The sequence below is a fragment of the Sparus aurata genome, chromosome 10, assembly GCF_900880675.1.
Source record: "Sparus aurata chromosome 10, fSpaAur1.1, whole genome shotgun sequence".
NCBI classification, from domain to species: Eukaryota; Metazoa; Chordata; class Actinopteri; order Spariformes; family Sparidae; genus Sparus; species Sparus aurata.
This window is the reverse complement of record NC_044196.1, coordinates 34,105,493-34,130,042: the sequence shown is the minus strand read 5'-3', so window position 1 is coordinate 34,130,042 and position 24,550 is coordinate 34,105,493. Positions and strand designations below refer to the sequence as shown.

Here is a 24,550-nt window from a genome sequence, read left to right as displayed (position 1 = left end):
TCAACACCGTAAATACCTGGCAAAGCAATTACGACTGACGACTGAAGCAAAGTACCGCTGTATTTTTGTTGCTGCAGTGCTCCCGGAGCTGTGGTGGTGGATTTCAAAGGAGGCAGGTCTTGTGCAAACAGCGGTTGGCGGATGGCAGCATCCTGGAGCTGCCTGACACCTTCTGCTCTTCCAGGACTCCTTCAAACCAGCAGCCCTGTGCCAAGAAAGAGTGCCCACCTCAGTGGGTCACAACGGACTGGTCACAGGTACAGTAAGCTCTCCTCAAGGCTTCGATTGACCTTTTTAAAAAGTACACAGCGTCTGCTCATTTCAGTTTCGATAATATCTATGAATATTGTTTGTTTGTCCAGTGTTCAGTGAGCTGTGGAAGTGGCATTCAGAGACTACAGGCGGTCTGCAGAAAACAAGGGGAAGATGGGACACACTGGAACGTGGACCCTGAGAACTGTTCCCTGATGGAACGGCCCACCAGAATCCGGCCATGCTCCCTCAGGCTCTGTGAGAGTAAGAGACCCTCTGTTTATCTCTGTTCTATCAATCTGTAAGAGAGGAAATGAAGTTGTGTGAATTTACTTTGCTTGACAGAATAATCACACCTTTCATCTATCCTGTTAATGTGATCACAGAGTCCGTCAAGGCGGATCCGACCATCCTGGCCCAGAGGAAGGTGTATATCCAGTGGAGGAAGGGCAAGAAGTTGCACTTGGTAGTGGGAGGTTACGCCTACCTCCTCCCTTGGACAACTGTGGTCCTTCGCTGCCCAACCCGACACTTCCGCAAGGGCCACATCCGATGGTTGAAGGACGGGAAGCCCTTGGTCGGCCTTCCACACCTCTCCATAACATCACTCGGATACGTGAAGATGCAGCAGGTTCGTGCATCAGATGCAGGGATATACACGTGTGTTGCAGGTCTGGCACAAGAACATTTTGTCCTGCAAATTATTGGCAGCAAGCAGAAGCTCTCTGTCCCAGAGTCATGGCGTCATGGCGCAGACGGACAGCAAAAGGTTCGGCAGTCAGATCTGGCCTCATCAGGAGAAAGATTCCAGGAGCTTCCCATCTCCCTCAACCAGTACGACAATATAGTCGAGCATTTGCTTGAACTCAAAGGTTCGCTCCAAGAGGGAAAAGACATTGCTGATAAGCAGCACTCCAGTGAAAAGAACAGATCGACCCTGGAAGATGACAGCTCAGAACTTTCAAGCCTGCTCGTTCTCACCGCCGATGCCCACAGGCTCGATGAGATCACGCACAGCCTCTCTGAAGGCCTCGGAGGACCGTGGGGGGAACAGCTCATCGCTCAGCTGCTCAGTGAGCTCACCACGACTCAAGGTGAAACCAATGAGTCCACTCTTCATCCCCCGGGAAGTGCAGAGTCCTCCACGCAAGTTCCTCTCCTTTACAAACCGAACATTAAAGCACACACATCCAGGCCAAGAAACCCGGTGATCGTCCAGCGGTCCAGGAAGGTCGGAGCTGTGCCGTCAGCTGACATGATAGTTTATGTGGGAGTCCCAGTTCTGGTGCAGAAAGCCACTTCTAGTCTGGAGCTGAGGTGTGAAGCGCTGGGGAACCCTGAACCGTCCCGAACATGGACAAAGAATGGAAAAGAGTTGCACTACAACAGCAGGTAAGAACTGCGCTTACATCTGAGTCTTTGTGCAAAAGGCATTTACAAAACTTCAGATTGTGTTGTTTAAAAGTAACGTGGAAATGATTGTTATCGAGTCAGTGGTTATGTTGTCTTTGTGTTGGCAGAGTAGGCCTGTTGCCCACCGGCTCACTGAGGATCCAGTCTCCAAGCAGAGTAGATGAGGGTCTGTACACCTGCACGGCAAGGAACCGTCACGGTTCAGCTGCTCTTTCATCCTGGCTGCAGATTTCAGGTGAGAAAAACAAAGACAGAATGTTGCTGCAAGCATGTTTGAATAAATGGTGATCAGATCTGTGAGCGAATAGTCAGTTGTATTGCTATAAAGTTATTATTGCTTTAAGATACGCAGTATTTAAAGATTCTCCACCTGTGCACAACGACACAACGCTCAGTACAAATTCATGACTGGTTTAAAAAAAGTGTTGTCTTACTTTTAAATATCTGACGAGTTTGCACATTCGCTTGCTTTCTTGCAAGAGTAAGAAGATTGATGCCGTTTTGATATCTGTTTATTAAGAAGCCAGAATAAGAAGAGAATCAGCTTATCATAGGAGAAGGAATGGAAAAGATGGTAACAGCTCACCTGGCTCTGGCCAGAGGTAAAGAGACAGGCATTATAATGACATGATTTGACAGAGGGTGAATAGAGGTGCTGCAGCATGTGTTAAATATGTTGTACTTTCTAGTAAAAATTCAAAATAAATTTACGAACCTTAAAACCAAATTCTGCAAACTGCAAGCGAGTGAGTCAGTATAAACCGAACGTCAAGTTGAGTTTGTCCTAATATACTGTCATGTTGTCCAGTTTAAAGTAATATGTGTTGTTCTTTTGTGGTTCGGGCTCCGACATTCTGGGAAAGCATTCTTTTCAGCTGAGAAACACACACAGGCACAACCACAGGCACAGATATACAGTAAGCTTCTACATACCCAAGTGGCTCATCTGGCTGAGTCAGTGATGGGGAATGTCCGGAGCGTGCCGCAGCTCGGGTCATCTCCGAGCTGCGCTGTCCTTCGTCTCCTCTGAGCTTCATCAGTCTCAACCTAGCTGCATTTTCATCAAAGCGGGTTTTTCCTGCCTTCTCTCTCCCCATACGACAACAATTAGAGGTTCCAGGCAACGTTTCAAAGGAGATTAAGCGCGTGCACCCCATTCAGCTAATCTAAACAGACTGGTAAAAATGCTGAGAAACGTCCAATCTGCATTTCTTTATATTTTTAATTCAAACTCAGTTGAGGGTCACACCTAATGGATGCACTTCAGCAATCTTAAGAATTCAATCTTAAGCACTGTGAAGGACTTTAGTTGTGAAAGTGAAGCCGGTTTTTGGAACATGCAGTTACATTTCGAGTTTAGATTTCTGAACGTTAAGATCACTTCGGTAAGTTTGCTTTAGCACATCAATAGACACTGAAATGATATTATAGAGATTAAAAAAGCCATCTTCTTCTGACTTCTGCACTAAGATATCTGTTTTAAAATCTGTCTTCGCAGGTGGCAGAGGAAGAAACTGTGTCCAAGGTAACGGTATGGGAACAAATGGACCAGTTTGCTCGGAGAGAAGTAACAGCAGTCAGTCAGCTGAGCTGTGCCACGGACAAGCCTGCCCCCTCAGGTAGGCTGCTGTTACTACACACCTGTCCAGTGAGAGACCAGGTCCAAGTGTTGGGTACTGTAACACCCCCTGCCCCCCTCCCAAACACACACACACCCAAAACACACAAACACACTAAACTATAAAGGTTACAGTCCAGTTTTCCTCACTGTGTGGTTGTATTAGGTGGCGAGTGGATCCCTGGTCATCGTGCTCAGCCACTTGTGGGGGCGGATCCCAGACCAGGAGTGTCCGCTGCACGAAGGGTCCTGAGGGCAGATCAAGAGAGTTGGGGAGCAAGCACTGCCTCGGCACGGGGAGGAAACCCTCACAGACCAGGCAGTGCAACCAGCTGCCCTGCGCCAGGTGGGCTGTTACCCACTGGGGACCGGTGAGTCGACTCAGGTGTTCCTGGACCTGTCGAGGCTGTTTACATGTGAACAACATATCATTTCCTTTCCCTCTGTTTCTCAACTGCAGGTCAAATGTCAGGTTTGTTTGTGTGTATTTGAGGGTTATTTCAGGGGGAAGCACCGAGCTGGTACTTCCTTATTTTTATTACGAGAGAAATTATTCTCGCAGTGAGGGAAGTCCTGAAGCCTCTTTGTCGAATGTATCACGAGAATTTCCCCTTTTGGAAAACGATATTATCTTTGTAATGAATGCATAAAGTAGCCCCACTTTAAAATATGAATGAAATCCTTTATCAGGGGGCTTTATTTAGATTAAAAACTGAACTTTTTGGTAATAAATAATAATAAAAGTCCTCTTTCAGTGTCACGGTCAGTGTGTGGGCCCCAGTGTCGCCACGCAGCACCGCCATGTTTACTGCCAAGACACCAACGCCACCAAAGTCTCTCATAAGATGTGCGGTGGACTCCAGAGGTAAATATGGATATCATAAGAGTATATTATATATCAACAATTGTTTTACAATGCCAATACCTTTTCTATAATATTGTAATTTAGGCCCAGCTCTGTGAAGAACTGCTCCACAGAGGCCTGCGCCCTGCACTGGCATGTAGGTCCGTGGACGCAGTGCACCGCCACCTGCGGACGCCACGGTTTCCAGTCACGCCACGTGACCTGCGCGCACCGTCGAACCGGAAAGGCCGCGCGGGAGCATCACTGCATGTGGAGGCCACGCCCTCCCAGCTGGCAGCGATGCAATATCTTGTCCTGTGGCAGAGGTGAGAAAAAGCAGCCGTAATGGAGAATTTTAGCAAAACTATGAAATGTCCCGCTGCCTCTCCTCTCTGTTCTCTCTGGTGGTGATGTGATTTGGCTTAAAGTGAGTATGTGTGGTAAACTGTAACCTCTGTGTTGCAGCAGGAGAGTGTCAGGACAGCACGAGGTACTGTGAGAAGGTCCGACAGCTGGAGCTGTGTCCGCTGCCCCAGTTCAAGAGCCGCTGCTGTCACTCCTGTCGGAACACCTGAGGCCGGGACGCGAGTCGAGGGCCGTTAACAAGCTGGACAGGTCAGGGAAGATCCTCCGACAGCCAGCAGAGACTTGAAAGCTCTACGCCCCATCCTGACACTCACACCTGTCTCCAGTGATCGGTCTTGGATGGGGGCACCTGAGTGTGGAGGAACGTTTGTGGCTGTGATCAACTCTCCTTAAAGATATCACGTGTGGGTTTGGGTTTGAAAGTTTTGAGAGGAGTTTCATGTCTGTAAATGAAGGCTTCAGTTTTACTTCTTTTTTTCTAAATCTGGAGTTCACTTCGACAACTTTTCCTAAATTTGGCAACAAGCAGGATACAAGTAAGGCTTGTTTTTTGTTGTGAGCAATAGAAACTTGTGGTGACCGCCTGGTTTCATGAAGGGGAACTCGTACAGAAATGTGGCACTGGTGAATAACAACCTCCACATGAATTGTTTCTGGTGTGGTTTCAGGGGTTTCCTTAGAATAATGGAGCAACAGCACTGCAGCACCATCACGCCATGTCCAAAACAGGATGCATATTATCATGCAGCTTATTTTACAATACACAATAATGTTATGAATACGCTTGTTTTTAAATGATTGACTTCATACCCAGGGATTCTGGGTAGACCCCCGGCCTTTGATAACCACTGGAAAGTCGTGTGTTTGCATTTATTGCGATGGTCTCCAAAACAATGCTGATAAATAGTGTTGATGCTAAATAAGCTTTTTATTAATGAGGCATGGATAAACTGAAATACAGCGTAATGTTGTTCATAAATGGGTAACATGACAAAAGGCTTCATATTTGATAAATGATATATTTAATATCAGCCACCGGGGAAATAAATCATAATCTGTGCCGTCTTTTAGCGCATGATGACCGCAGTGATCGGTCGAGTCACTTCAAGAGAAGATGAATTAGGATTGCAGGTGTTTAAAGGGGCACTACGTAGTTTTTGGAGAAGGAAGTCAAAATATTTAGTATTTACACCATTAATGAGATTATTGATGAACTGAATAAACAAGCTGTTCTCAGAGGAAGATAAAGTCCCCGTACAGAAAGTTGGCAGAGTGAAACTTAGTCAGTCAGTAAAGATCTTTGTTTGTCTTCCACAAAACTACGTCGTGCACCTTTTAAAGTGGATTTTCTGGCTGAAGATGAAGATTAATCTTGCATGGGTTGCACTATGTAGGTGTATGACTGAAGCAAGTCAATTATTGAAATGAGACACTTATTTTGCACTCAACTCATCCAAGTCTTTGTTGAGAACATGGCTTGTAGAGTTTTTTTGTAAAGTTACATTGTTTTATGTTTCGTGATTTTGGTATCGCTTGTTCAAATGTCCCTTTAACCACTTTGTGACGCGACGGCACGTTTAACCGTGAGGTGAGCGCGATAGTTCCTCGCTGAGCTGATGAAGCTCGGTTCATCCTGTCCGCCAGACAAACATTTTTCTTTTAATGTGACATTTTAGGATGACAACAGACTTTCATTTGACAGTTCTTATCTTCTTTACAGTGTTCAGCCAGGTTCAGGCCGCTGGAGTTCCTCCCAAATTGTAGGAAAATGTGTTCTGTACTGACGTTCAGTCCAGATTATCTGGTACTTATAAGGGATTCACAGATTTGAATTAGTATTAACCCTCCTGTAGTGTGAGCCGGGCTTTAGCTGAACTTAAAATACGATATTCACATTTCTGTGCCAGATAAACAGGGTTTGCACTTTTTGACATTGTCCTAGGTTTCACAATTCTTCATCATCAAGTGCAACACACAGTAAACGTACCTGAAGCAGGAGACTACTTCTCTTTTCATTAAGTTGTGATGATTTGATTTCATGAGAGGAAAACAATTAACATATTACTTATGCTCTTAAGTTATGTAGATATTTGTTTTGTCCTTTTAACTATTTATTTTCATGTGTGTTCTTGTGCATAGTTTTGTAAATAAATACAGTGGCGGGTTTTAAGTATTCATTTCCCTACAGGTTTATTTGGTTATTTGATGTGCATGCAATGGGGACCCTCTGCTGGTGACTTGATGTGTTGCTCTCTGCTCGTGCCTGGTTAATCATTAAATAAAATCAAATACATTCCTTTTATAATCTGCGTGTTGTGGTTTTCTCTTTTGCTCTGAATAAAAAATATAAAATTGGAGAAAAAAAAGTGCTCAAACTTGGAATAATTTCTGCCAAACCATCACACTGATCCATTCATTTCATCTCGGACACTCTGTTATAAAAGATCCCGCAGTGATGAATACTGTTACTGAATTCTGTTCTGCTATGAAACAGAAGAAGACATTCAAGACTGTTGTGTCATGATGACAACTGTGACTCAGCTAATTGTATTACAGGGAAAGGCACTTCCTCTTTCTGTATTCACAACGTACAGTTTCACATTGCTGCTCAGCGGCACTCACAAAATATGAGAGATGATTTACTTCACGTTATTGTGACACCGGCATTCAAACTGGCACCAACAGCTGTTTATAACGGGACTTTATCTGATCTGTGCTGAGGATAACTTCCGACCAGTTATGGTGGAAAAGGACTGTTGTAATTCTTGTCTGACAGCAATCAGGGTGCTGCGAGCCTCCCTCGTGGACGAGCTAGAAGGAAGGATCGACTCTCTGCTGGAAGTCCTGGTGAGTCGGGAGGTGTTCACTCGGGATGACCGCGAGGAGGTGTTGTGTCAGCTGGGGCCCCGGGCAAGAGTGAGGCAGGTGTTGGATATCCTGGAGTGTAAAGGCGAGGAAGCTGCTCAGACATTTCTGTCAGTTACCGGTTGTCATGAAACACAGACGCATTTCAAAGGAGGCGGTGAAGATCAGCGTCAGTCCAAAGGTATGCAGTCCAAACCACAAAGATGTCATGTGCCTTTCAAGATATTTGGAATGATGTGAGTCAACACTTGAAATGACATGAAGCTAATTGAAATAAATGAACTAATCTTATCTTTTGCAGAGAATAACAAACTCAAACAAAAGCACAGGGACGTCCTCCGGCGCCGAAGTGAAAGCATGCTCTTCTACAACACTCGACACGGAGAGAAGATCCTTTTTTCTGAATATTATGTCAACCTGTTGTTGGTGGACGGGCACCAGGCCCTGGAGGTAAAGAGACACGAGATTCTGACATTTGGACAAAACCGACTGTCTTTTCAGCAGAAGTCGGTGGTGCACAGGAAAATTGCACCAGCTGAACTCTTTTCAAGCACAAATGGAAGCCGTCCAGTCAAGAAAGTTCTGGTGACAGGAGTGGCCGGTATCGGCAAAACCATCCTGGTGCAGAAGATGCTGTTTGATTTTGGGGGAAACCGGGACAGTCTTTCATTTGACTTCATCATCCACATGACCTTTAGGGACTTGAATCTGATCGACAAGCCTACAAACCTCCGGGAGCTGGTCTTGCGTAAAAACAGACACCTGGCGAAGGAGCTGGATAATATTTTAGCCAATGACGACAAACTGCTGATCATCTTGGACGGCTTCGACGAGTTCAGACACTACAGGAGCTGTGATGTAGACGCGTTCGTGTCAGAGCCAGATGAAGATGCAGAGGTGGTGGAGGTCGTTGGGAGTCTGATGCAGGGTGAACTGCTGCCCAACGCTTCTGTCATGCTCACAAGTCGCCCTGCAGCGATCAGCCACATCCCTGTGGGCTGCATCGACCGCTTTGTGCTCATCGCTGGCTTCTCCTTGACTGAAGTTCAAGACTTCTTCTTACGTTACTTCCAAGACAGAGACCTCGCTGGCCACATGTTCGCTGTCGTATCAGAGAATGAATTAATGCTGACGCTCTGCTACATACCTGCATTCTGCTACATTGTGTGCTGCATCCTGAAAGAAAGCAAAGCCCTCTGTGGAGAGAGCCCCAAGACCATGACTGACATTTACGTGCAGTATCTGGTGGCCTTGCTTCGCTCTCACACTCAAGGAAGAGCCGAAACACTTCATCAACAGCAAAAAGCGCCGGCTGTCCAGCAGCTGTCGGACGTTGTCCTGAAGCTGGGCCGACTCGCCTTCCAGAAGCTGATGGAGCAGCAAACGCTGTTCTACAGCAGCGACCCAGACGTGGCGGCGTTGGAGGGATGCAGCCTCGTGAGCACCTTCCTCGACAAGACGGTGGCACAAGAGCCCGGCTGTGTTGAAGAGGTTTACTCGTTTGCACACCTTACTGTGCAAGAGTTCTTTGCTGCAGTTTATTGTGCAGTGACGGATCACCCTTTACCTGATGCTCTTCAGCACAGCGACACAAGTCCAGGGGAGGGGTCCAACTACGGACATCTGGACCTTTTCAGCCGTTTCCTGTCTGGAATCCTTGCTGAGCGCAATGCTCATCTTCTATCGAGACAGGTAGGGCTGCTTTGCCGTAAAGAAAAAGTAGACACCTATCGCCAGAAGATCGTCAGAGAACTTACAATGCTCTGTGAAAATGGGGCTCATATCTTAAACCACTTACACTGCCTGTTTGAGCAACAGGACTCCTCTTTGGTACTTGCTGTACAACCGAAGACACTGCGAGTTAATGTTAGCGATGAAACACTCTCCCAAATGGATTACAACACCATCAAATACTTCCTAAACCTCACAAAGGGCAAAATATCAGAGCTGGATCTGACAGGGACAGGAGTCAGCTACGAGGCACTTAGAGATATGCAGCACCTGCTGCTCAGATGTGAGAGTCTTTGGTGAGTTTTAGGTCAAATTAGGTTTACACGTGTCATTTTGCAAAGTATCTATCACTTTATTTTCTTCGTTCCATCTTTGGTTTGTAAGGTTATTTATGCTAACCTCTGCAGTTCAATGTGGGTATCGAGGCATATCGCTGTGCGTGTGGCATCACATGTGAAGTCAACATCAGGTTGAGGATATGAGTAAGAAATGTGAGTCATGCTAAAACTCCACTATTTCATTTTGAAGGCTTGGAGAGAACAACCTCGATATGGATGCAGTTCAGGTCATTGCTGATGTGCTGCAAGAGTCAGACAGTATAACCTACCTCGGGTAAGATGAGTGTCTCACAGGCAAGATTCTGTTTTTGTAGTTATCAAAAAAGATCCCCATTAATAAGAAGATGCCAAAAGTACAATCATCAATCATTTGAGAGGATTCATTTCACGCTTTCTGTTCCTCATTTTAGACTTGGATGGACAAACATTGGTGACAGTGAACTGCTGGCTCTTGCTAATGCCATACGGATGAAACAAAACCTTCAACAGTTGTGGTAAGAAACTTGTGACTGGAGTATTTCAATAACTAACCTCTCACATTATGAGGAAATAAAGGTCTTTCCATGAACATCTGCCTGAATCATAGACCAATCCAGGGTGCAATATCCAAGACTATAGTTCAAAATTAGCAACAGAATGTGAGGAAACAAACGTTTTTACGTCACGTCTAAGACATCTCAGAAACACCAAAACTCCTCTGGCTAACCGAGCTAACAGTAGCTACAGTCATGGCCAGGCCTGGAATTTCCCCATTTTAGGGGCAAGGCCACTTGGCCTTTCGTATTGTCAATTATTTAAGGGCACAAAGGCCAAAAGCCAGGGCAGTAAGGCCATAAAATAAAACAATGATTTTAAGTCCAAGTGAATTTAATTTAAGGACTAAGAATGTATAAATATCTGTGAAATGAATACGTAAAACAAGCTCAGGCGAGAAATTTTCAACTTTAAACTATTTATTAATTCATAAATGCATTTATTTTTATTTTATATTTATTTTTAACATATACTACAAAGTGACATTCATTTATGCCAGGTTATGTGATTAATCAGTCACTATCGTTTGAAGATGGGGATGGAGAGTCAGGGAGAGTTTCAGCGTGTGAGCCGCAGTGTGAACGGATAATCCGGAGGCGCGGAGCGAGGGCGTGTCGGTCTGACAGTCTGATAACTGCACAGGTCCTTCACTCAACTAAATACAGAGAAATGTCCCACAAAGCAACGTTACAGGACCGAACAAAAGTAACGTAGTAACTGTAACTGTCTTTGGCAACTTATATGAGGAAAAAAATACCACAGCTATACGTGGAGCAGCGTCCGTCCTCCTGTCTGTCCTCCTGTCCGTCCTCCTGTCTGTCCTCCTGTCCGTCCTCCTGTCTGTCCTCCTGTCTGTCCTCCTGTCCGTCCTCCTGTCTGTCCTCCTGTCCGTCCTCCTGTCTGTCCTCCTGTCTGTCCTCCTGTCCGTCCTCCTGTCTGTCCTCCTGTCTGTCCTCCTGTCCGTCCTCCTGTCTGTCCTCCTGTCCGTCCTCCTGTCTGTCCTCCTGTCTGTCCTCCTGTCTGTCCTCCTGTCCGTCCTCCTGTCTGTCCTCCTGTCTGTCCTCCTGTCCGTCCTCCTGTCTGTCCTCCTGTCCGTCCTCCTGTCTGTCCTCCTGTCTGTCCTCCCGACTCTTCGTCACATTTCTGCCTGAAAATCAGCGTCTGTCACCGGCAAAAAAAACTTTAACTCACCGAGTGTTTGTGGTGAAAATAAATCACCGCGACCTCCCGACCGAGACTTCAGGGAACACCTGGGAAACACCGACATCGTCATCATGACGTGTACCATCACGCCTCTTTAGGAGCTGCAGCGCCGGCTTTCTGTGTGAATTACAGGCGGTACCGCGGAGATGCTTCGCTCTGTGTGAATCACCATCGGCGGAGAATTAGCGAACCACTGCTCCGGAGTTAATGCAGAGACGCTGTGTAAAAGGGCTACTGTCTTAACTCAGACCCGGCGACTTTTTCCTCCTCCTGAGACCCAACGTCTCGGCCACGCGGACATCGGGGGTGCGTTTGATGAAGTCTCCTGGTTAGCCAGTGATAGATTACTGTCAAACTGTGGTTGTAGCCCGCCCGAGCGGTTCATGCCAGGCTCGAATCGAGCCTACCACTGGTGATGTACGCATCGTCTCATTTGATGTTGCCAATATGTCATAAAAAGACGCATTTCTTTTCCACAAAAGATGCCGGTGTTCAAAAACGTGTTGACAGGGAAGAGGCAGAGGAGAAAACTGCAAAATCAACTAGGGCATCAATGCCACTGTGACCTTAGTGCAGATATTTTTTTCAGGCGCACGAGGCCAAATTGCGAGGGCCATGAGGACCATGAGGGCCATGGCCCTCGTGAAATTCCTGCGCTTGTCATGGCTGTATAAAAAGACGAGTTAGCAGCAGTTAGCAGCTATTTGATTATATGCCCCACCCTATGTTTTAGTTGTATGAATTCAAAGTGGCCAGTTCGTACATATTAGATGAAATGATGCAGAAAATACTATTCCATTACAATTTAAAGGGATATTCCAGTGTAAGTTTAATCCATGGTCTAACACAGCGTGAACTTTACGGAGTTTTATCAACCTCAGAAACGACCGCACGACAACAATACACTGCAGTAAATGGATCCAAATATAAACCGCCACCAAAAAGCCACAAATAATGCTCAGAACAGCACCAAACTTCAGCAACAGTACAAATAGGGTCTCAGCACATAGTCCGGGGCATCTAACCTCCGCTAGCTTAGCTGGATTTCTATTGTGAAGCTAAAAACAGAGTTCAACTCTCCTCCATCAGCTTCCAGGTCGGGGAAGTCCCGACGCGACGATTACCGGTTAGAAATGCTCAATTCCGTTCTTTTCCCTGTCCGCTCTCGATAATAACTGTTATAAACTGGCAGGTAAGACACATATGAACTTTGATTGCTTTTCCATGGAGTCATAATCATACATTTTCATCCAAGAGCCGCGGAACTCTACTGCACTCGGTAATCGACTCGTCGGGACTTCCCGTCAACAGGAAGCTGCTGCAGAAGAGTGGTAAATTTAGTCAGCTTTTCAGTAGAAATCCAGCTAAGCTAGCGGAGGTTAGATGCCCCGGACTATGTGCTGAGACCCTATTTGTACTGTTGCTGAAGTTTGGTGCTGTTCTGAGCATTATTTGTGGCTTTTTGGTGGCGGTTTATATTTGGATCCATTTACTGCAGTGTATTGTTGTCGTGCGGTCATTTCTGAGGATGCTAAAGCTACGTAAACTTTATCTCTCGAGGGGGGGTCCTACTCGGTGTCACGGTGTGTTAGAACATGGATTCAATTTACACCGGAATATCCCTTTAAATGGATGGAAGCCTTATTATAATTATATACTCATTATATAAGTGCAGTAGCCTTGCCCTACTTATGAAACAAATTCTGTTCTGTAGGCACAAATTGGGGCACTTAAAACATTTTAATAATTGAGCACCATGTACAGCTTGGGGATGGATCTGGGCCCTTCTATCAACAATTTAAGGGATAGAGATGCTGAATATATTTTCATATTTGAAGGTTTAAAACTGTTCAGGATGATACAGCGCTGTGTGCTCTCACAGGATGGAGGGGAACCGAGTGACTCAGAGAGGTCTGCTGTCCCTCACAGACTTGACCCCAGATCCTCTGAATAAAGTTGTGTGAGTAAGCTTTTTTTTTAAAGTACTTTTAATCAATATTTCAACAATTTAATTTGACTTCTGTTGACTTTCTGTCCACACAGCGCCATTTGGAATGACCTGACTGACACAGAGTCCATGTGCACCAAAGAAAGCATAACTGTGAACTTCACGGACGACAACACGTGGGCAGGGTGGGGGGCATGGGTCTTCAGGAGGTGTGAGGTCAGCAGCAATGAGAAGTTAGTGATGGTGCTCCACAAAGTGTGCAACATATCCGTCCACTGCTTAGAAGCCCAGTGGGCACAGACCTTCTACAGGAAGCTATCGCAGCTCATCACCAGCAGGATCGAGTGCTGCACAGAGGACGACATGTGCAAGAAACTCAAAAAGTTTGAGAGCGTTTTGAACCACTGACAGATATTACACCAGCCTCGAGTTATAAGCTAGAAAATATGGGTCAAATGTCTGTTGGATTGCTTTGTGTGAAACAAATTGACCGCAAAAGAGCTTTCATCCTTTACTGCAACATTATGTAGGGAAATAATATGCTACATTCACCATACTGTTATTTTAGGTGTCGTTAACAATTATTATTGCTATTAATTGAATGTTTTTTTTTTTATATTGAAAGCTGTTTGTATTATGATTATTTATTTATTTTTTTTGTGGGGGAAAAAGGTAAATTTCAATAGACATCAATGATAAAATTTCTTCTTGCCTATTTACACATGACTCTCGCATCGAAACATGGCCTATATCTTGTGAAACACAAATACAGCTGATAAGCATCTGGGACAAGTGGCAGTCTATGGTTTTACCACTGTACAAACTGGTGGATGTAGATTATAACATAGGAAAGAAAGCGCACGAAGGAAAAAAGGTATATCAAAGAGATTTGTTTACAGAAAAAAGTGTATTAACTGGCCCGTACGGGGATCGAACCCGCGACCTTGGCGTTATTAGCACCACGCTCTAACCAACTGAGCTAACCGGCCAGATGGGATATCTGTAAAAGAGAAATAATCTGAAATACGTCATCGCACACAGATAACAAGATAAAACAATAAAACGTCTCGGAATATATTAAATGTTACTAGAAGCTGATAAAACTGCAAACTGGCTGAGAGGACTACTCGAACCGGTTGCGTACAGCCCGGATGTGGTGTTTTTCTCTTCCAAATAAAAGCACAAACCGTTATATATGAAACTACAACTAAGTTTGGCCACACATTCATTTATATATTGATTAGGTCCACAATCAGTTTATTTATAATTAAATATTTTAAACTTGTATTTACTGAGCTAAGTTTAAGGTTGTCGTGTTTTCTATTTCACATATCAATTGTATCCTCTCCTCGTGTCGAGCATTGTTTTCCCTTCTTATATATTTGACGCACTTTTACAACTGTAAAACGCACAATTGTCAATAAAATGTTGAAACTTTTAAGAATACGACGCATTTGTGAGCTTTATTTTGGAGTAATTCACCGGAAGTTGCTTGCCTCGATTCTGGTGTGACGACATTAATCTGCGACATTTTACTCAACGTTCTGAAGCCGTTCGTATGAAGTTAGCCTGCAAGCTACTGTTTTCTGTTGTTTGTGTGCATGTTTAGCGGCAAACTGGACCGTTCCCTCGTCCCAAATTGGGTGAGTTTTTAATTAAAATGATTTTTGCAGTTCTATGTCAAGTAATAGGCCGGCGGGCTTTGAAATACAGCGGGGACGACTGCCGAATTTTAAAAATGTTACTACCCGCGAATTCACTACTAACTTGAGCAACTGTTGGCTAGCGTTACTGCTTGCTAATCTTAGCAGGCACTGATAACTTATTAAATTTGTGGTAAATGTGAAGCTATCATTTTTTACTAACTAATCCCAATCTTATTTATTTGTTGACACTATTAAAGGGGCGTGTTCACCATTGACTATGATTATGTGTTATGTGATATGTCTTTCATTGAGCTACTAACTGAATTTGACCTTGTGTAAATTATAATTGTAACGCACTACACATTGTGTGACTCCGTCAGCTAACATGGCCTTTATGTGAGAATAAACGTGCATGGACGTAGTAATGAAGCTTATTTGTAAGTGTGCGTGTTCCTGACTTGTGTTGCAGTCTCAGCCACATGATGATTGACACGGAGAGAGGAGCCAGTGATGCTGGTACAGCAGAGGCCAGCAGTAAGATCAAGGAGATGGAAAAAAAGAAGAGGTCTCGAGTCAAACAGCTGCTGTGTGACGTGAAGAAGCAAGTGGAGTTCTGGTTCGGAGACGTCAACCTCCACAAGGACCGCTTTCTGAGAAAACTCATCGATGACTCAGAGGATGGATGTAAGGGGCCATCAATGACGGCAGTACACCACTAATTTCATACAGGTTTTGTCACCAAGACGCTGGATTTTGTCAGGGATATTGCTCTAAAAGTGTTCTTTGTCTTAGATGTTGATATATCTGTGCTGGCGGACTTCAATCGAATGAAGAAGATGACAACTGACACCAAGCTGATTGCGAGAGCGCTGAGAAATTCATCTGTAGTTGAGGTACTGTAAGAGAGAGTGTACATGGCTTCAACCTAATGTCAAATGAATTCAGTGGTCACAAATGTCTTCTGATGTTCTTTCAGGTTAACCTGGAGGGAAATAAATTGAGGCGTCAGCATCCAATTGGAGATGTGCCAGATAACGTCGACAGCCGCACAGTCTATGTGGTAAAAAGAGTTTTATCTTCTTATTTTCATTTGTTTTTTTTCTCAGAATTTGCAGTAAACACTACATTCATTACACTTCACTTTGGGGTGACTCGCATACTAATTTGCTGGTTATATTGACTCTGTATTTCTGTCAGATTGAAGAAATTTAAACCACAAAATAATCCATCTCTTTCTTCTTCCTACAAGGAACTTTTGCCCAAGGATGTGACGCACAGCTGGATAGAAAGAGTGTTCTCAAAATGTGGGAATGTGGTTTACGTCAGCATCCCCAGATACAAGTCTACTAATGACTCCAAGGGTTTTGCCTTCGTAGAGTTTGAGAAGATAAAGGAAGCACAGAAAGCCATAGAGGTGATAACTTATGAATATTTTAATTCGTGCCTTAAATGTATCTGATTATTTGGTCATGTCCAGTGAAGGAAACTTATTGAAAATGTTAATATTTGAGACAGATGCTGAACAACCCACCTGAAGATGCTCCCAGGAAGCCGGGGATTTTCCCCAAGACAAAAAGCAGGAAGCCCCTTCCTCTGCCAAGCGATAATCCACCATCAGGTACAAAATGCATTTATTTCAAATCACTACTTCTCTATATCACCTATAAACATGATAATCCCTGACCCATGATGAATCTGATGCTGCAGGTGAGGAAGAGGAAAAGAAAAAACGAAAGAAGAAGAAAAAGAAGGAAGGCGCGACAGTGCAGGCTCCTGCTGAAGGAGCCACTGAGCAGGTGATGGAAGCAGAACCGTCAGAGCAGAAGAGGAAGCGCTCGGCAGCGGTGGAGTTTGACCCGGAGGTCGACACCACTGAGAAGACACCGGGCAAAGTGTCAGAGAAAAAAAGGCGACGGTCACATACGGCAGAGGGGTCCGAGAGTGATGTGCCATCTAAAATAAGGAAAACTAGTGAGGGTGGGGAAAAGGGAGAAGATGAAACAGAGACGAGTAAGTGCTCACAGTATCTGATTCTCCGTAATCCACAAATAAGAGAAATGAAAACTCTTCTTTGTTTCAGTGAAACAATGAGCTTACTACTTTTGTGTTAACTGTGTTCTTCCCTTTTTTTATTTTAGATCCACCTGCTCAAAGCGACACAGAGAGAGGAGTTGAGGATGGGAAAGAAAACGGAGATGATTCAACAGTTAAAGCAAAGAGGAAGAGAAAGAAGAAACACAAGGAAAAACTGAAAATAGGGGAAGAGGTCATCCCACTGCGGGTTCTTTCAAAGTAAGATCCTTTTTTCATCACGCCACAACAGGAATGAATTGGTATCTGAAAAAAAAACGTCTGAACTAAAATTAGTGTAACTCAATGACTGATGTCTCTCCTCCTCTTTCACATTAAGGACGGAGTGGCTTCAGTTGAAGGAGGAGTATATGACCTTGCAGAAGCGGAGTATGACGTCTCTGAAGAAGTGCATTAATAAGATTGATCACAGGGAGCACAAGATTAAAATGGAGACGGAAAATTATCCTCAAGAAGAAATCGGTGAGTTTTGTCTCCACCGATCCCAGAAATTTGAGTTCAGGGGGGCTCACAGCAGACTGTCCAGATTTAGAGAAGGAAACAAGACCGTATTGTATGAAACCAAGTGTGGATGCCGACATCTTCACGTTTCCAAGTACAACGAAAGTCCTGTGTCCTGGAATTTCAGCAAAAATTCAGGTTCCTTGTGTAAAAGTTAGAATTTTTTGAAAGTATTTCAGAAATTTACCATGACTGTAACATTCAAGTGCTGAGCTGTTGCATTTTAAATGCAGTTAAACCAGTGAAGAGAACACATGACTCCAAAAAGGTCAAATCAAACATAATGACATGTTGCATGTAATAATTGACGTGTGTTGAGAGGCTAGAGGGGCTCACAGCTGTTGGTTAGAATAGATAAGAAAGATTGTTCAGATTCTGTGTTTTTGAATGAAGGAATGTTCTTAAATAGTTTTAAATGTCTTGTTTTTACCCCTCTAGTGGAAAAGAAGGTGAAAAGTGAGAAACCAGCTAACGTAGGCCCTCAGTTCACCAGCGGTGTCATCGTGAAGATTACAGACAACAAGCCGCTACCAGCCAGGAAGTTCATCAAAGTACAGTAGAACTCATCTGTGTTACCTGTGTTCCGTCTGTCACTGTTCCAAACCTGGCCTTCACTCGGTCAGGTGGTCATAATGATTTTTAACCGTGCTTGTTTTTTAAAACTTATTTTGTGTAGGAGGCTCTGTGCAAAATATCACCGGCGGCGTACATCGACATCTTGGATGGAGATGCTGAGGGTTACATCCGCTTTCACACCCCAGAGGACGCCAAAGTCGTCAGCGACGCTCGAGCAGAGCTACAGAAGGAGCACAGCTGGAAGCTTGAGATTCTCTCAGGTATGAATTCTTGTTTATTTCAAGGCAGAAGTACCCGTGCTTTGCTTGTGTGCAGCTCTAAAGCTCTCCAGCTGAGGAGAGGATGTGGATGACTGGGATGGCACTTTCATTATTGATGGTACTGGAAATAATTTATCGGTACAGGAACCATTAGTTTGTATGATTTTCAGAAGGTTTCATCGTTACAATGTAGCCACTGTGAAGGCTTAGTAATATTTAAATGTAATTTCAGAAATTGATTGTTATTTAATGCCTTTCAAAGGTGATCAGGAGCAAAGGTACTGGCAGAAGATCCTCGTCGACCGCCAAGTCAAGCTGAATCGTCCAAGGGAGAAGAAGCGGGGCACGGAGAAGGTGAGCTCGCTCTTTAAATATTTCCTTAGAAAAATACAACTACATACATGTTTCTGCGCACAACAATCTATTATTGATCAGTTATTCTGCTTTGAATATGTAAACAAGAGGCTGTTCTGTTATGTGGAGTGTTTACTGTAGACTTCATATCCACACTGTCTAACACAGCATGAGGAGATCACATTTATTAGGTGCATCATTTGTAAACAGCCTCTCCTGAGTCCAATCCATTATTATATGTGACCATAGAATAATATTGCATAAAGAGCGCACACAGTATAAGTGCCACCACTAACATTAAAGCAGTTATTTACCATCACGTCTAATGTCCCGTCTCTTGTCACACTTCAGCTCATATCCAAAGCCGAAAAGATCATCATCGCCCGGGCCAAAGAGGCGCATAAGCACATCCGCTTCCAAGAAGACTGACAGCAGCGGAGAACTCATGTTTAACTGTGTGGACTCTGACTGAAGGGGGACCGTCTGTGTTCATTTGTACTCAGCTGGAAGAGAACTGAAAAGAAACATGTAAAGTGTAAATTAATTAGAAACGTCCCATCGTTTTTCTTTTGCACTGGAGTCCCCGAGATGATATGGAACGCTGCTATGCATTTAGACATTTTGCAGACAGTTTTTTTTTTTTTTTTTAAATCGACAACCTTTTTAGTTTTTTAAAAACAATTTCTCTTTATGATGTAAATATGATTGATCTCTAAGTTCTCCCAGTAAAGATGTGGACAAGTCATGGAATTTACCGTTTGAAGGTATTTCCCTTTTTGTTGTTGTTTTTTTAAATAAAATGTCATCATTTGATATTTCCTGGATTTATTCTGAAATAATGAGCAAAAACCTTCAATACTCACTCGAATTCCGTCATTGTCTACACACCCTCATGCTGATGAAAAGTCAGGTTATGTCATATCACAATATCTTTCAAAATAATTGCAATATGATTTTATTTATTTATTTATTTTTTCAGCCCTAGTTGCAAACACACCATTCATACATTTAAGGATGCACAGTATGTTTGGACAGACCACATTTCACTGTCCAACCCAAACTGGATATAAATTGCCTTTTTAATGTAGTGGATTATATAACACTCAGAATGAGTTGTGCTCTGTAGTGTCAGTGAGATGCTTCCTAGTATAAAAATAGCTGCCATTACATAATCTCCATTTATGGCTGTTATTAGTGTGAATGTAGAAGCTACCTGAGGTCATATGTGGCAGTGAAAGCTGTCCTTGAGGAATCATTTTGTTTCTGCTAGAAGCCACGAGGCTGAGATGAAAGATGGCTCATCACAAATGTCACAACAAGAACGAACCTGCGAGGTTATTAGTACTGAGTGTTCTCTTATTTCTCTGATGCTGCTGCAGACATTATGGATATTGTTCATGAAGCAGTAAAAAGGGTAAAGGAGCTGCATGATATAATGTGACTTCACTGGGATCTCCGGCCTGGTCGGATCAAGAAGTTTTATTTCTAAATGACTGAAGCAGGCCGGTAGCAGTGTTACATAAAGTGGAGGAGACATTTTTGGAAGGTACAAAATCCTTAATGTGGTCCCTTATAAAAAAAACACATAGCAGAAAGTGAGATTATGATTTTTTCACTGTGGTTTTTAATATGCTGAATATGGGAGACGCAGCAGCATCATGCATTCTGCAGAGGGACTCCATCTGTCACTTACAGTCACGTCCAAAAAAGAAAAAAACAGAAAGGGAGAGAGGAGGGACTGAAAGTTGGAGTCTGTAACTATTTTTGTTATATTTGCTAAAATTACCATGATCTGACAGTAGAATCAGATACAGGTCAGCTGTCTGTGGCTCCACCCAGTGGCTAATATTTGATTGGCAAGAATCCACCATTCTGGAGCAACAACCAATCAGAGCAAAGGGGCGTGTCTGAGAAGTGTCAATCATTCTCGAAAATGGCAGCCCCCTCCCCCACGCAGGCGCAGTGTCTGCTCTCAGCTGGTCAGATACCTTCAGACTCAAACTGTAAACAATGTAGGAGAACAGACAACAACAACAGAGCAGAATCATGTCCCACCATCGCCCGTCAAAGAGAAGAAATAAGAAGACTGAAGAAGGCGGTGGTTACAGTAATACTGGCAGTAACACATATCGCCATATGATGTTGCAGTCGAGCTACGTAGCTTGCTGCTAAATGTAGCTTGTTAGCTTGTATGCTAACTCCATTGTTTAGCTTTGTCTTTATAGCTACTGGTTAGCAAAAGTGTGTTACAGGTGAGCGGGCAGTTATAATAACGTTAGTTTGTGTTCAGGAGCTCTGAAGTGGTTGAACTGGTTTAGAGAAATAATGTTACTCATGCTTCAGAAAGGCAGCATGGTGAACATGTTGCACCTGGTGATGATTACCTGGTAGCTCCGCCCACCGCCATGTAAGGAATACTGTTTGTTACTATCTGTTGTTATCTGTGTTAATATCTGCAGTGATCTGCATGAAGCACTCGTCACTGTTATTTAATTATATTGATCAGAAAGAGAACAATCAGGGCTTATGTTGTTGTTACTTTGAACGCGCCATCTTGGTTATCTGGCTTCCTCTGTTACCATGGTTACAAGCCTGCTCAGAATCAAATACATTTCTGTGGTTGTCCACTAGATGGCGTCCAAAGCTTTAAAAACTACCTTTAGAGAGACCATCAGATTCTAACAGGTTTTCTTTGGATTAAGTTTAAACAAAACAGTCGTTGCAGTGTGACAGAGCTCAAACATATAATCCAAAGGTTACAATCACATGTCACAACAATGATACGATGACGTGATGAATGTTTATGACCAGGACAGTGTATTCACTCAATTATGTCCTTATACATGGGATTGATAGGAGGTGGCCAATTCTTACAAATTGCACCTTTTTAACAACAACAGAAATAAAACACTTGTCTTGAGAGGTCGAAAAGCCACAGGCCTTTATAATGCACCTCCCCTCCCCTCAAGAAAGTATATTTTATATAGCATATTAGAATATAAGGAAAAGAAACAATAAAAAAACCCCAAATAAACAGAAAACACAGCACCAATCAGCAGATAGTGACCGAAAAGGGAGAAAACGACATGTAGAAGACAAGAAAAAGGCTAGAAATTATTCATTAAATGTTAATTTTTAAAACACAGGAAACTTTTGATAATCTCTATTTAAGCATATCAATATGATGGTTCATGCAAAACCAGCAAAAAGGAGGAGAAGATGTTCAACCTGTATGGTTACTGACATGTGTAGACATCACAGTAGTTTGCACTGATCAGGTGATCTGATCTCACTCGCGGTGGTGGACTCAGGATGTTGAAGAAAAGGGAAATGCACCAGCTGTATGCAGCGGGACACCAGCGCACAAACAGGCACTAGGGCACAATAGAGGGCACTTTATCATGTGTTATCCACCCTAGGGGCATCCAAGAGGGCACTATCGCATCGTCTGGGGGAGATATCAGTCAAGCTGTGTTTTACTAAAGGAGGCCTCATCGTGTTGCCTTCACCATCTCCAAATCTCTGCAATTCCCCCCTCATTATACGAGGCATTATGAGTTTAGGTAAAGCACTCAGAGCCTGAGGATTATGCACCAAAACAAAAACTTCTGAGCCTTGCTGTCACTGCCAAATACTGAATTTATGTAAATGTGCCTCTGTGCAAAAATAGCATTTACATACTGCGAGCAGTACATTCCTGAGGACCTTTGTGGACGTATTCTTCCACTGGATGTGACATTTGACAACATCCCTCCTCCTGAAAAATACATTTCCATTAGTGTATGTAGTTCAAACTGCTCCAAATTGCATGCCAGAGAAAATATAATGTCTGATTAGCATAATGGACTCAACCCACATGAGAGGCCAGACATGAACTTTAAGTTTAGGAATGTAGAACTGTTATAAATCACATTATTGAGAGAAATACCTGATTATTGGGGGAAAATTGGTAAAAATGTGAGTGGAATCCGCGTTGAGACCTCCAGTGTCAGTCATTCTGAGTGATTTGGACTGAAGATGTATTTTCACAGAGGGGCATTAAAATGCAAACAGGCTGGAAAAGAGGAACCCAGGACTAAGAAGTCTGGGGAGCTTTATGGATATTTGAAGACCTACCCCATTAAAATATTCTGACTGCATATGAGACATGACTTCTCCATTCAGTGTCATCGGAATCACTCAGAAACACATTTCGAGGAGGAGCGGTGCGGAGGGATAGAGGCTGATATTGCTTTTTATTAAAACTAGCTCCGGTTCAGGACAACAGTGTGCACATTACATTCACATCGCAGCCTTCAGGCTTGATTCATTAACAGACAGAACACTTGTTGTATTGATTCTTATGTAAGACAGATGCTGGTGCCAAACCGGGGAAATACATTCGGTTATTATTATGCATTTCAGGCATGCTGCTCAGTACTGCTTGATGCAAAGAGCGAAAATATTGAGAGTAAACAACTTTCTGTTTTCATTTTCCCCCCGCCAGTATAATACAATGTGAATCACTGGTGGTTTGTTGCCACTGTGCTGAACAAATCCAAGAAATACACCAACATCTGATCAGAATTCAAGGCATCAGACAGTAAAGAGAGGACACAGGCAGTCTGTGCTGCTGGGCTCTCTGGCTCTTCTCACCACTGGATGTCTATTGAGCACAATCAGTCAATAAGACGCGATCCTTTCTCACATTTGGGCAGTTTAGTGAGTGCCAAACCACAGAAGGAGCGATTTTTTTTCGTGCGTTTTTACGCAGCGCCCAGGCCAAAAACGATATATAAACGTTACCACGCATGGGCTGCATGAGATTTGAATCTTCAATCTCAAACACCATAATGATCCCATGAATGATTTGTCATCTTGAACGTGTTTTGTGCTCTCACAGTCAGCCACTTTTTTCAGAAAATGAAACTAAAAAAAATGCGTCTTTACGCAGCGTTTTCCTGGTGTTCTATATCTGGAAAACTGACACAACTACAACATAACTGCAGCATAACTCCAACATTCTTCAATTTGAAACAACAACAATAATCCCATAAATGATTTATCATCTTAAACGGGTCTTGTGCACTCACAGTCAGCCACGTTTTCATAAAATGGAACTAAAAAATGCGTCTTTACGCAGCGCTCCGTTGTTCTATATCTGGAAAAACGACCGTCCTACAGTATAGCTGCGCTTCATGTCAGCTTATGGCAATTGTACTCGACTCCAAGAACTTAAAAGGAGCGGGGCAATAAATTATGTTAATCAGTCAAGACAGATTGGAGGCGTGTTGTTGGCGTAATGAGGGGGAGCATGCCTGCACCGTGGAAACGCTCCTGCCTCCGCTTCATGCGCGCTGCCTGCCGTCTCCCCAGTCTCTCTTTCTACTTTATTGTGCGTAAGAGCAATTTCCTCCGCAGCCGCACTTCTGTGCGAGGTTCGGTGCAACAAGTTTCGCAGGGAGCCACAACACGCCGTCTGACAGGCTGACTTGTTTAGATTTTTTTTTTTTTTGCGCTCCACTCATCTTTCTCTCTGGCGCTGTCACCACAAAGTCACTGGACGTGAACGCGTCGCAGGCACACACGCGCTCTCTCTCACACATACACACTCACTCACACTCACACACAGAGAGGGAGAACATCAGTGTGCCATAAATTCGTGACTCGGCGCCAGATGCAGTTTGCTCCCCACGGCGCGTGTAGTTGTAGTTAAATGGAGAACGCGGCGGCAAGAGGAGCGTCTGGGTGCGTGGAGAAAATGGAGAAAGAAGTGGCGCCTCAGAAGCGACAGTGTCACCGCACCACCGCGCTGAACGTTATCTCGTCTTTATGTTCCGTGGCGTCCGTCGCCTTTTGCATCCTGCTGAGCATCAACGCGGCTGATATCAAGAACCGGGTTGTGGATTTGGAGAGTAGGGACGGCGAGCACGGCTTCATCCGCGCTCCCGGCTACTCCATGGATGATTTTAATTCCCTGATCGAGCAGAGAGTGGACGAGCTGCTCTCTCAGGTGAGGCTGCACGCGCTC

General features: G+C 43.8%; 4 protein-coding genes and 1 non-coding gene across 10 annotated transcripts in view; 4 read left to right on the top strand and 1 right to left on the bottom strand.

Annotated features, from left to right (window-relative positions):
• Positions 1 to 6,798, top strand: part of adamtsl3 (ADAMTS-like 3) — an 87,488-nt gene extending 80,690 nt beyond the window's left edge. For 2 of the 3 annotated variants that reach the window (XM_030431580.1, XM_030431582.1), the window contains 9 exons: positions 78 to 257; positions 363 to 516; positions 639 to 1,644; positions 1,773 to 1,900; positions 3,164 to 3,284; positions 3,450 to 3,654; positions 4,039 to 4,148; positions 4,233 to 4,453; positions 4,593 to 6,798. In XM_030431580.1, coding sequence (XP_030287440.1) covers positions 78 to 257; positions 363 to 516; positions 639 to 1,644; positions 1,773 to 1,900; positions 3,164 to 3,284; positions 3,450 to 3,654; positions 4,039 to 4,148; positions 4,233 to 4,453; positions 4,593 to 4,702 — 2,235 coding nt within the window. In that variant the 3' untranslated portion in view covers positions 4,703 to 6,798. The remainder of the gene's footprint in view (positions 1 to 77; positions 258 to 362; positions 517 to 638; positions 1,645 to 1,772; positions 1,901 to 3,163; positions 3,285 to 3,449; positions 3,655 to 4,038; positions 4,149 to 4,232; positions 4,454 to 4,592) is intronic. The other variant, XM_030431581.1, reaches the window with a different exon arrangement.
• A 434-nt stretch (positions 6,799 to 7,232) lies between these two features.
• LOC115589037 (protein NLRC3-like) lies at positions 7,233 to 13,526 on the top strand. The gene is made up of 6 exons (XM_030429711.1): positions 7,233 to 7,539; positions 7,660 to 9,385; positions 9,618 to 9,701; positions 9,838 to 9,921; positions 13,047 to 13,124; positions 13,208 to 13,526. The coding sequence occupies exons 1-6, from the start codon at positions 7,233 to 7,235 to the stop codon at positions 13,518 to 13,520; spliced, it is 2,592 nt and encodes an 863-aa protein (XP_030285571.1). The 3' UTR covers positions 13,521 to 13,526.
• A 501-nt stretch (positions 13,527 to 14,027) lies between these two features.
• trnai-aau (transfer RNA isoleucine (anticodon AAU)) lies at positions 14,028 to 14,101 on the bottom strand. Its single transcript has one exon. It is a non-coding gene; the product is annotated as a tRNA-Ile (tRNA).
• Positions 14,102 to 14,620: 519 nt separating this feature from the next.
• On the top strand, positions 14,621 to 19,353 carry larp7 (La ribonucleoprotein 7, transcriptional regulator). Its single transcript, XM_030429712.1, has 13 exons — positions 14,621 to 14,755; positions 15,228 to 15,442; positions 15,551 to 15,651; positions 15,735 to 15,818; positions 16,008 to 16,172; positions 16,274 to 16,376; positions 16,466 to 16,768; positions 16,897 to 17,050; positions 17,169 to 17,311; positions 17,789 to 17,901; positions 18,027 to 18,186; positions 18,449 to 18,540; positions 18,892 to 19,353. Exons 2-13 carry the CDS (start codon positions 15,238 to 15,240, stop codon positions 18,967 to 18,969), a joined length of 1,701 nt encoding a protein of 566 aa, XP_030285572.1. The 5' UTR covers positions 14,621 to 14,755; positions 15,228 to 15,237; the 3' UTR covers positions 18,970 to 19,353.
• A 4,482-nt stretch (positions 19,354 to 23,835) lies between these two features.
• The window catches only part of col25a1 (collagen type XXV alpha 1 chain), a 150,596-nt gene continuing 149,881 nt past the window's right edge, over positions 23,836 to 24,550 (top strand). For 3 of the 4 annotated variants that reach the window (XM_030430923.1, XM_030430924.1, XM_030430922.1), the window contains exon 1: positions 23,837 to 24,532. In XM_030430923.1, the coding sequence (XP_030286783.1) occupies positions 24,236 to 24,532 (297 nt within the window). In that variant the 5' untranslated portion in view covers positions 23,837 to 24,235. Of the gene's footprint in view, positions 24,533 to 24,550 lie in introns of all 4 variants that reach the window. The other variant, XM_030430921.1, reaches the window with a different exon arrangement.